General features: G+C 50.0%; 2 protein-coding genes and 1 long non-coding RNA gene across 5 annotated transcripts in view; 2 read left to right on the top strand and 1 right to left on the bottom strand.

The window, feature by feature from the left end:
• The window catches only part of LOC105756823 (zinc finger protein 501-like), a 7,985-nt gene extending 5,990 nt beyond the window's left edge, over window positions 1-1,995 (bottom strand). Inside the window, exon 1 of one of the 3 annotated variants that reach the window (XM_012558604.2) lies at window positions 1,947-1,995. The gene's annotated coding sequence lies outside the window, so the exon portion shown is untranslated. Of the gene's footprint in view, window positions 1-48; window positions 624-1,946 lie in introns of those variants that run through there. The other 2 variants (XM_023741247.1, XM_023741246.1) reach the window with 2 other exon arrangements.
• A 134-nt stretch (window positions 1,996-2,129) lies between these two features.
• On the top strand, window positions 2,130-5,018 carry LOC111822427 (uncharacterized). Its single transcript, XR_002825694.1, has 3 exons — window positions 2,130-2,187; window positions 3,074-3,229; window positions 4,776-5,018. It is a non-coding gene; the product is annotated as an uncharacterized LOC111822427 (long non-coding RNA).
• A 321-nt stretch (window positions 5,019-5,339) lies between these two features.
• Window positions 5,340-11,133, top strand: part of ZSCAN22 (zinc finger and SCAN domain containing 22) — a 17,046-nt gene continuing 11,252 nt past the window's right edge. Inside the window, exons 1-2 of the mRNA XM_023741241.1 lie at window positions 5,340-5,785; window positions 6,956-7,092. Of these exons, the coding sequence (XP_023597009.1) occupies window positions 5,383-5,785; window positions 6,956-7,092 (540 nt within the window). The 5' untranslated portion in view covers window positions 5,340-5,382. The remainder of the gene's footprint in view (window positions 5,786-6,955; window positions 7,093-11,133) is intronic.

Genomic DNA, 11,133 nt, shown 5'->3' with positions numbered 1-11,133 from the left:
TAAAAATAATAAATAATGATAAATAAAATACAATAAATAAGTAATTACATAAATAAATAAAGCACGTTCCATTCTCACTCTGACAAATATTTCCTCCTAATGACCTGGACTCTTCAGACTTCCACACAAGAGCAAGGCAACATAGGAAGAGCTGGCCCTTACTCCTTGACCCACACCTTTTCTTTGCCTACCAGGTCTGTCGCACACTGTGAGATAGAGTGTGTCTTTTGGGTGCATACGGACACCCAAGCTCCATGCATACCTTGCAAACGGCTGCCCTTGGACACCCTTCAGGACTATGGATGCACATCGGTAGGGCACTGAGGTTTGCCCTGCAAAGGACAAGCCCAGGAGAAGATGGGCCACTTGGGAGGTAATTCCAGAGTCCCTGTTATCCCAAGTGTGATCTACAAGTGGGGCTGTGCACGGGCTCTGGGCAGGACTTTCCCAGGGCTTGCAAAGGAGCACTGCTGGAGGAGGGCCAGGACAGAGGCCTCTCAGCCTGGGTGGTTACCACCCTCACCCTGCCAGTCTTCCCCATGCAGCAGCCAGAGTGATCCTACAAAGAGCTAAGTCGCATGGTCTTCTCTGCTGAAAGGTCTCTCAAGGTTCCCACCTCTCTCAGGGTAAAGTCAAAGTCCATACATGATCCATAAGCCCAGCATGATCTGCCCCAACACAGGCCTCCCCATTCTGACCTCATCCACTCCCATCTCCTTTGCTTGCTCCATCCCAGCCCGGGTCTCCTCACGTGTGCCCACCTTGGGACCTTGGCATTTGCTATTCCATTTGCCTGGAACACTCTCTCCCTGGGTCCCTCCCTCTATTCAGCTCTCAGCCCAGATGCCACCTCCTCAGAAAACTGGCTTGTTTCTTTGTTTACACTCCGACTCCCCACATGATAGCAGGTCTATGGAGGTAGGCCACGCCTGCCCTCATCACTGTGGTATCCAGTCTGGTACTGCACTGGCCTGTAGTGAGTTCTCAGTAAGTATCTGTAGAAGGAAGATGTGAGGTGCTCATTTCAACTGCTGGCAGACTGCAGGGTAAGAACCGAGAAGCCACAAGGGGATATGGTGACAGGCTGGGGACAATAAGTACCCCCATAAGCATCAGGCTACCTCACAGGGGCCTGCGGGACCAAGCCTACATGGCGCACCCCCTAAGGCCTCACTCCACAAATAGGCTGGACCCCACACTCCTTGTCCCAGGCTCTCAGCCAGAACTCCAGCTCAGTGTCTGTCTCATATATACTCATCCACATGCACACACACACAAAGAATGTGTTCTCACAGTCATGCGTCCAAGCACCCACCGTGTGACACAATCAAGCCCATGAACACAATTACATTACTCACAGTCTGGGACGGCCATACTATGTCAGGCCCTCCCCATCTCTTCCATGTCTCTGTCTCACAGACAACATCACACATGACAATCCCACATGGCTGCATGGTGATCACACGTGGAAATCAATTCACAGGTCACATACACAGTTACACCCAGAATCACCCATACACTTGGTTGCAGAGAGTGACACATTCACCACCTGGACCCCCAGGTCACACATAGTCATACACATGATATCCATCACAATGGCACCCTCACCCCTCACACCAGCACTCACATCCCTCACACCAGTACACACCTGCTACCTGCTCACTCCTCACACCGGCACCCTCACCTCCCTCAAACCCGCACTCCCACTTCATACTGCCACCCTCACTCTTTCACATCGGCACCCTCATCCCTCACTCTGGCACTCTAACCACTTACACCAGCACCCCTACACCTCACACAGGAACCCTAAACTCTTCACACCAGCACCCCCACCCCTCACACATCCTCACCTTCTCAGAACAGCATCCTCACTCTCACTCACACACCTCTCACACCCTCGCACCGTCCCGCCTTCCGCATCCCGCCCCGCCGCGGCCTCTGCTCACCGCGAGCACCACCCGACAAAGGCTGGGCCGCTGCCACTACGTTTCGCGCGCCCGGAGGGACTACAACTCCCGGCCAGCGTGCCTCCGGCGGCTAGGAGCCTCGCTGCGACGGGTGGCCTGAGGCTGGCGGCGCGGAGCGTGCCGGGAGGTGTAGTCCAGGTGGGCGGGCACGCGGGCTTTCTGTGCACTCGGGGCGCCTTAGCATCCTCTCCCGGAAACTACCTCCCGCCGCGCCTGCGAGGTGGGTCGGGGTCAGGATCCAAGCAGGGGTACGGCTCTGGGCGGTTGCGGGTACCCCGCTGGCAGGGCAAGGCGGGCGCAGGGCCAAACAAGTGAGAGGACCACGGCGGGCCCTGAGATCGCGAACGCCTGTGGCGCGGGGAGCAGGGTGTATGTGTGTGAAAGACCGGCGACACAGTGAGGGGCTGACCACCGGCCGCGTGTGGACCGACTGACGGACTGTGAGTGCAGGACAGACGGACTGATGGCTTGTGAGTGCGTTATCCATGGATTAAGCGTGGGACCGACTGACTGCGATGGAGAGTGTAGGACCAATGGACAAATTATGTCTGACAGGTTTTGCTTCTGTACCTGACACATTTTGGGTGTGTTTTTCTGACTGCCAGCTTGGGAATGTGAGGTAGACTGACAGGTTGAGTGTCTAGCGACCTATGGAGTGTGTGTGACTCAAAGAGATTGTTGTGGTTTAACTGAGATTTTGTAGGTGAGTTGTGTGATATGGTGAGTGAGAGGGTGGGTATGTGGCTGACTGTGTGTGATTCCAAGTTGACTGAAATTCTATGTATCTGACTGACTGAGATGATGAAGAGATTATGAGTGACTGGGATGGAATGAGACTGTAATGGAGATGCTGTGAAGGCCTGTGTATATCTGAGTGATTATGAGTGACACAGAGAAATTTTGTGTGACCGGGGGTATTTTGTGGTATTATTGACAGACTCTGTGCCTAAGATAGTGTGTCTGCGTGTTTGACTATGTCATTGACTGAGGTTTTGTGTGGAGGACTGAAATTTGAGTATCCTGTGGATTATTCACTGAGTATGCGACAGAGGATTTGTGCTTCAGCTGAAATTGTGTAACTGAGGGTCACCTGGCTGTGCCTACAGGTCCATCTCCCAGCACCTTCTGTGGGCTGGAGTCTGGCAGGAGAACCAACGGTGGAGCCATCAGACTGGACATTTACTGCACATTTGCTGTGCACCAGGCCCATGCTGGATGCTCATCATGGGTTACCTCAGGTAACCTTGTGGCAACCCGTTGAGGTAAGTACATTATCAGCTTATGTACAAGTGAGGAGTCAGAAATGAAAGAACCACCCTGCTGTGTTGGCTTTAGCAGCCTTGGCCTGGGGGCTTTTGCCTTGTGTCAGGGAATATGCTGATGAGGTTGAGGCAAGTTCACGTAGATGTGTCTTAGAGATGGCCATCCGGAAATTCCCCAGAACAGGGGCTCCAGAAGTGTGAAAGGGAGCATGGAAACCATCACTGTGTTCATTCTTGTCCCTGCCAGCTCCTGCTTCCCCTTCCCATATAACATAAAACAGTTCCTCCCCATCTGTGGGAGGCCACACTCAGGTTTTCCTGGTCCCTCCATTTGTTCAGCGCCTGCTTACTACCCACCTGCTAGGAGCTAGCCCATGGGCACCTTGACTCCAGTATGTCCAGCCTGTCTGGGGAAATAGACAGTTACAGTAGAGACCCAGGGGAAGACCCAGGGCACTCTGGGAAGGGCACATAACCTACTCCCAGGCATCTTGGATGGCTCCCAGAGATCTAAGATGTGGCCTAGAGGACCTGGAAGAATTCATAGGATACAGAAAGGGGTATCAGGACAAGAAAACAGCAGGGACAATGGCTAGTCGGGCAAGTAGGGGGTAATGGCAGGTGTCTTAGTCGTCTAGTGCTGCTATAACAGAAATAGTGCAAGTGGATGGCTTTAACAAACAGAAGTTCACTCACAGTTTAGGAGGCTAGAAGTCCTAATTCAGGGCGCCAACTCCAAGGCCTTTCTGTTGGCTTTGGAGGAAGGTCCTTGTCATCAATCTTCCCCAGTCGAGGACCTTCTCAGTGCAAGGACCCCAGGTCCAAAGGATGCACTATTCTCCTGGCTCTTGTTTCTTGCTAGTATGAGGTCCCCATGTCTCTTTATTCACTTCTCTCTTTTATATCTCAAGGAGATTGACTCAAGACACAACCTAATCTTGTAGATTGAGTCCTGCCTCATTAACATAACTGTCTCTAATCCTGCCTCATTAATATCATAGAGGCAGGATTTATAACACAGGAAAATCACATTAGATGACAAAATGGTGAACAATCCCACTATACTGGGAATCATGGACTAGCCAAGTTGACATATATTTTTGGGGGACACAATTCAATCCATGACAGCAGGAGACAAGGAAGGCAAGGGACCCAAGCCAACTTTATAGTAAAGAGGCTATAACACAGCTACACCCTCAGGTTATGGGCTGTCACTGAATGATTTCAGGCTTGGGGTCTTATTTGATAAAAGTTCCCTTCTCCCTGTGCCCAAAGCCATAGCTCCTTCTCAGGATCCTGAACCTCTGTTCAAAGTGACTTCCATGAGCAGCACCTCAAGCAGAGTGGTGCCGAGGCTGACATGGAATGGAACGAGGAAGAAAAGAACTCTGAGCCCTTATACTTGCAGGGGGTCGTGGGTCAGAGAGGAGAGACCAGGTCCTTGAGGAAGGGGAGTGTGTGGCAAAAACAAAGAGCTAGGGTCTCCTAGGAGAGGTTATATTTCATTTAGGTTTTTTTTTTTTTTCCTTTCTTTCCTCGATTATAGAAGAAATAAAGGTTCATTGTGAAAAATAGAAAACATGGAGAAATTGGAACCATCATCTACTCCTGGTGGGAATGTAAATGGTGCAGACACTGTAGAAGACAGTCTGGCGGTTTCTTAAAAAGTTAAACAGCATTACCGTATGATCCAGCAATCCTCCTCCTAGGTATATACTCAATAAAAATGAAAACACTTGTCCATGCAAAAACATATGCATAAATGTTCATAGCAGCATTATTCATAATAGCACAAAAATGGCAACAACCCAAAAGTCCATCAGTTGTTGAATGGGTAAACAAAATGTGGTCCATCCACACAGTAGAATAATATTCATCCATAAAAAGGAATTAAGTAGTGATGCATGCTACAACATGGATGAACCTTAAAAACATTATGCAAAGTTAAACCAGTCACAAAAGGCTACAGACTTTATGATTCCATTTATGTGAAACTCTCAGTACAGGTAAATCCACAGAGAGAGAAGGTAGATTAGTGGTTTGTAGGTGTGGGGCAGGGCCCTGGATTCCACATGGTGATAAAACTTTGACCTTCCTGCAGACCCAGTCCTGAGGTTCGAGCCATTCTGCATCCCACAGGAGTGCTGCTGCCAATGGCTATCCCCAGGAGTCCCCTGAGCCTGACATCCTGGGAACAGGAAAGCTTCCTGCAAGTGAAGGTGGAAGATGATGAGGCAGGCGTCTCCCAGGGCCAGGAATCTGGCCTTGGTGGCCACACCGCTCACCCTGATGCTGCACGCTTGCGCTTCCGGCAGTTCCACTACCAGGAGGCAGCAGGCCCCCACGAGGCCCTGGCCCAGCTGCATGAGTTGTGCCACCAGTGGCTGCGGCCTGAGATGCGCTCCAAGGAAGAGATCCTGGAGCTGCTGGTGCTGGAGCAGTTCCTGGATGTGTTGCCCCCTGAGATTCACGCCTGGGTGGGGGCCCAGTGCCCTGAGAGCGGAGAAGAGGCTGCCGGGCTGGTGGAAGATCTGACCCAGGTGCTCGACAAAAGAGGTGAGGAGGAACAATGGGCAGGTGTTCACAGCTTCCTGGCCAGAGCCTAGACTGGAATGTGGGAGCGTATGGTCTAATCTAGGATCACTTACATACTCATTCTCACATATCTCACTTCCCCCAAACACTCACACACGGTGCTAGTCAGGTCTGTTTTGATTGCAAGTGACCCAAAAACCAGCCCAAACTGGCTTAAGCAAAGAAGGCAATGAGAGGCTTCAGGTATGGCTGGATCTAGGTGCTTAGTTGATACCATCACAACACTTCTTTGTCATTCTATTTCTATTAGTTGGGTTTTCCTACAATAGCTTCATTCTTAAGTACAGTCTATCACTGAGTTAGGGGGCAAGGATTGGCCCAGTAACTCCAGGCTTATGTCCTACCAACACAGAAACCCCAAGGGAAGAAGAACGTAAGAGGTCCCAGGCTGAGTCCCACTGGCCCAGTGTGGGTCACGTGCCTTTCCTTGGCCAGCTGGAGCCCAGGGACTAATACTGAGCAAAGGGTATTCTCCAAATGCAAACGAAGTTGTTGGTGCCAGACAATGGGGGTAGATGCTGAGAGAGCAGAGGGAGGGAAACAGAAACCCAGGTATCTTCTGCGTGGCCCTTCTGATCCCGATATGTGGACACTGTCTATCAGGGAGACTCACACAGATGTCTAAGCACAGGGAGGCTGGTGGGACAGAGGGAGGACCCAGCCCTGGGGCAGTCCGAGTGGTGAATGAAGCCCCCTTCGAAAAGGGACCAGGGCCAGGCCTGAGAGGACCAGATGGTGAGGCAGACGTGGCCACGTCAATGAGAGAGAATGCAGTGTATAGGTGCCATTGCCCCACCTCCTTCTGGCTGTGTGAGTCTCTTGTGCCTGAGTTTATCCATCAATAAAGTGGGGATTACTGTCATAATACCCACTTCAGTGTCTTCAAGAGGTATAAATGAGGCAATACCTGTGCAGCACTTAGAACCATGCTTAGCACAGATTAAACATGTAGTAAATGTAGCTGTTATAATTTGGTCAGCTCTTTGAGAAACAGACTTTTCTGGACTGTTGGGTCAGGCAATCTCCCTCGGCCCTGTCGGCAGTGCCCAGGCAGGGTGCCCTGTGGGGCTTCCTGGGCTGGGGTTGGGGCCACAGACAGGCCTATCTTGCTCATGGCTCCTCTCTCCCCAGTGCTGCTCACTGAGGACTCTGAGCTTCCCCCGGATGGGAACTTCGGCAACAGGTGGGCGGGCACGAAGCCCCTGACGGTCAAATACCAGGTGAGGGAACATCCTCCCAGTCTGGAACAGGCCAGCACGGGCCTTGAGGTGCCGTATGGCCCTTACCTGGGCATGTCTGTCCCCCTTAGCCCTGTTGCTAACCATTCACCCTTCAGTCTTCCTTGTGTCCGCTCTGCCAGGCCTAGCCTGAGGGCCTCCCTGGCTGGCAGGGGAGATGGACTCAGACAAAGGCAGCACAAGTCAGGTTTCATGGGCCTCAGAGAGCCCAGTGGGGGTGGGGGCATCAGGAAGGCTTCCCAGAGGAGCTGATGGCCAGAGCTACCTGGCAAGCAAGGCAGGGGAATGGTGTTTCCAGTAGAGGGCAGTGTGTGTGCAAAGGCTGGGTGGTAAAAAAACAGCTTGTGGCATGCCAGGAACTACAGGTTGTCTGGTGTGGTTGTCAGTCAGGGGCTGGGGCATGGTGACCTCCATTTCCTCATCCCAAAGATGGCAAGCACTGCCTTGGTTCCTGTTTCAGGTGGCACCCCCGGGTCTGCTGGGTGATGTACAGGGGAGGCCATACTACATGTGGACAGAAAACTCCTGTATTAGTTCCCTATTGCCACTGTAACAAATTACCACAAAACAGATTTATCATTTTACATTTCTGGAGATCAGAAGAAATCCAAAATGGATCTCACTATGCTAGTCAAGGAGCCCTGGTGGTACAATGGTTGAGCGCCCCACTGCTAACCAAAAGGTTGCCTGTTCAAACCCACCCAGTGGCTCTGAGGGAGAAAGACCTGGTGATCTGATTCTGTAAAGATTTTAAAAAAATACCCGAACTCATTGCTATCAAGTCAATTCCAACTCATAGTGGCCCTATATGACAGAATAGAACTGCCATAGTGTTTCCAAGGCTGAAATCTTTACGTAAGTGGATCACCGATCTTACTCCTAAGGAATTGCTGGGTGGGTTCAGACTGTCAGCTTTTCAGTTAGCAGCTAAGCACTTAACCACTGCACCACCAGGGCTCCTCTGTAAAGATTACAGCCTAGGAAACCCTATGGGGTAGTTTTACTGTGTCACATGGGGTTGCTTTGAGTCAAAATCGACTCGATAGCACCTAACAACAACAAGCAGAAGTCAAGGTGTTGGCAGGACTGGATCTAGAGGATAATCTGTTTCCTTGCCTTGTCCACCTTCTAGAAGCTGCCTGCATTCTTTTGACTTGAGGCCCTTTCTCCAACTTCAAAGTTAGCAATAGCCAGTCGAGTCTTTCTTACACTGCCATCCCTCTGGCTCTGAACCTCCTGCTTCCCTCTTATAAGAACCCTTGTGATTACCTCAGGGCCCACCTGGATAGTCCAGGATAATCCTTCCATCTCAAGAGTGTTAATCGCATTTGCAAAGTCCTTTTTGCCATGTTGTTGTTAGTTACCATCAAGTTGATTCCTACTCATGGCAACCTCGTGTGTACAAGGAAGAACTGCTCCATAGGGTATGCAAGGTTGTGACCTTTGGAAGCAGATCACCGGGCCAGTCTCCAGAGGTACCTCTGGGTGGGTTCGAACTGTCAGCCTTTCTTCTAGTAGTTCAGCACATAACTGCACCACCCAGTGACTCCTCGTTTTTTTTTGTCATGTTGTTGTTGGCCATTGAGTCAATTCTGACTCATAGTGACTCTGTATGACAGAGTAGAACTGCTGGGAGAGGTAACATTCACATGTTCCAGGGATTAAGATGTGGACATCTTTGGTGGCCATTCTTCTATCTGCCACAGACCCCTTCCCGCCCGTGTGCCCCAGCCAGACTTTTGGAGCCTTTCCTGAGCAGCCTGCTCACACAGAATAAGACTAGATCCTTGAGGGGAAGGGAGGAGGGTCAGGAGTGGAGCTGCTGTGGGCAGCACCAGTGCCATGGGAGCCATCAGGTGTTAGGCAAGGGAATGGTGGGATCCAGCTCCCTCTGACTGCTGTTGGGGGCGTGGGGCAGGAGTGGCATTGAATTCCAGGGAAGTGTGGTGGCTCTAATTGGTGACAAGTCATTCATTCAGCAACATTCACAAGGAGGAAGGAAAATCAAGATCAACAGCCCAGGGCTGATTCCTTTGAGGCAGAGGTCAGACATACTTTCTTTCTCCAACCTTTTTACTAATTCTGACACCAACTGTCCCACTGACGGTATTCTGCTTCTCTACTGGGTTCGATAATTCATCGCAGTGGCCACACAGAACTCACAGACCATACTCATAGTTACTGGATTTTTTAGGGAAGTAACAGGTTACAGTTCAGATTCAGGAACAGTAAGGATAACAGCCTCATCTCAGCTATGTTTGCAGGCAGGTCCCTCTGGCCCTTGGCCACTCGGCCTGGCTTCTGCCCTGCTCCAGCAAGTGTTATAAAGCTCTTTTAGCTCTGCTGATAAGTTCTCTGAGGCGCTCCACTCTGCCAGTAAGCCTCAGCCCTTGGCGGTCAGCTTTAGCTCCGTGGGTTGGCAAACCTATCTCTACCAAGTGCCCAGGAGGCACCCTACTCTTCAAGCAAGCCTCCTGCCCAAAGGCACACAGCTTCTCACTCCATGGGACAGGAAGCTCACTGTGTTGTCTCTTGCCGGTCTCCTGCTTCTGCTGTCGCTGTTTCTCTGCTGCTGCTTCTCTCCATCTTCGATGTTACAGCTCGCCCTGTCTCTCTGTCTGTCTCTCTCTCGGTCTCCTGGTTCCAGGACCTCAGTGCAGGGATTCTAGGTCCAGAGGCCACGCCCCATTCTGGCTCTTCATTCTCAGTGGTGGTCAGATCCTCCCTTCCCTTTCTGTCTCTGGGATGGCTTATTTTAAGCCTACCAGATTGGCAAAACTGACAGTCTCCTCATTAGGATTCCATACATGTTATTTGCATGGCCTCATCCCCACAAGGGTGCCATGCACCTTATTTACATTATTAACAAGTTATCCAATCCCCTGGGTGACGACAAGCACCTCATTTGCATAGTCCCACCCAGTCATTTGGTGGGAGTTACAAAAACTGTAGCTAGAAGGGCCATATTAAGTAATTCACTGCACCAAAATTGAGCACCTACTATGTGCCTGGCACTCCAGAGGGCCAGAGATGGGGCAGAGCTTGCATGGAGCCTACAGTCTACTGAAGGGGCCTGTGTCAGACAGAATGGTGGCCACCAAAGACATCCACATCCAAATCCCCAGAACCTGTGAATATGTTACCTCTCATGGCAAAAGGGACTTTGCAGATGTGATTAAGGTAGCAATCTTGAGATAGAGAGATTAGCCTGCATGGAGCTCCTGATCAAGGAAATAACTGTGTGTACATGTAATGGTTGAGGTTGTGGGTCAGCTTGGCTGGGCCATGATTCTCAGTGGTTTGGCAGTTATGATATAGTTTGGTTGTCATATAATGATGCAACCTATTTTCAACAACATAACTGGCAACCATACAAGTGAAACTCACCAGATGGAATACACAGGAATCACATCGACTATATCTGTGGAAAAAGATGATGCAGAAGCTAAATATCATCAGTCAGAGCAAGGCCAGGGGCCAACAGCAGAATAGACCATCAATTGTTACTATGCAAGTTCAAGTTGAAGCTGAAGAAAATTCAAGCAAGTCCACAAGAGCCAAAATATGACCTTGAGTATATCCCATCTGGATTTAGAGACCATTTCAAGAATAGATTTGATGCATTGAGCACTAATGTCTGAAGACCAGGCGAGTTATGGAAGGACATCATACATGAAGAAAGCATGAGGTCATTAAAAAGACAGGAAAGAAAGAAAAGACCAAAATGGATGTCAGAAGAGACTCTGAAATTTACTCTTGAACGTAGAGTAGCTAAAGCAAAAGGAAGAAATGATGAAGCAAAAGAGCTGGACAGGAGATTTCAAAGGGTGGCTCGAGAAGAAAAAGTAAAGTATTATAATGACATGTACAAAGACCTGGAGTTAGAAACCACAAGGGAAGAACATGCTCAGCATTTCTCAAGCTTAAAGAACTAAAGAAAAAATCCAAGCCTCAAGTTACAATATTGAAGGAGTCTATGGAAAAAATATCGAATGATGCAGGAAGCATAAAAAAAGGTGGAAGGAATATATATACAGAGTCACTGTACCAAAAAGATTTGGTCGATGTTCA

Source organism: Trichechus manatus, unplaced genomic scaffold (assembly GCF_000243295.1).
Source record: "Trichechus manatus latirostris isolate Lorelei unplaced genomic scaffold, TriManLat1.0 scaffold00176, whole genome shotgun sequence".
Classification (NCBI taxonomy): domain Eukaryota; kingdom Metazoa; phylum Chordata; class Mammalia; order Sirenia; family Trichechidae; genus Trichechus; species Trichechus manatus.
Note: the sequence above shows the minus strand (reverse complement) of the source record. Positions and strands in the feature narration are given on the sequence as shown.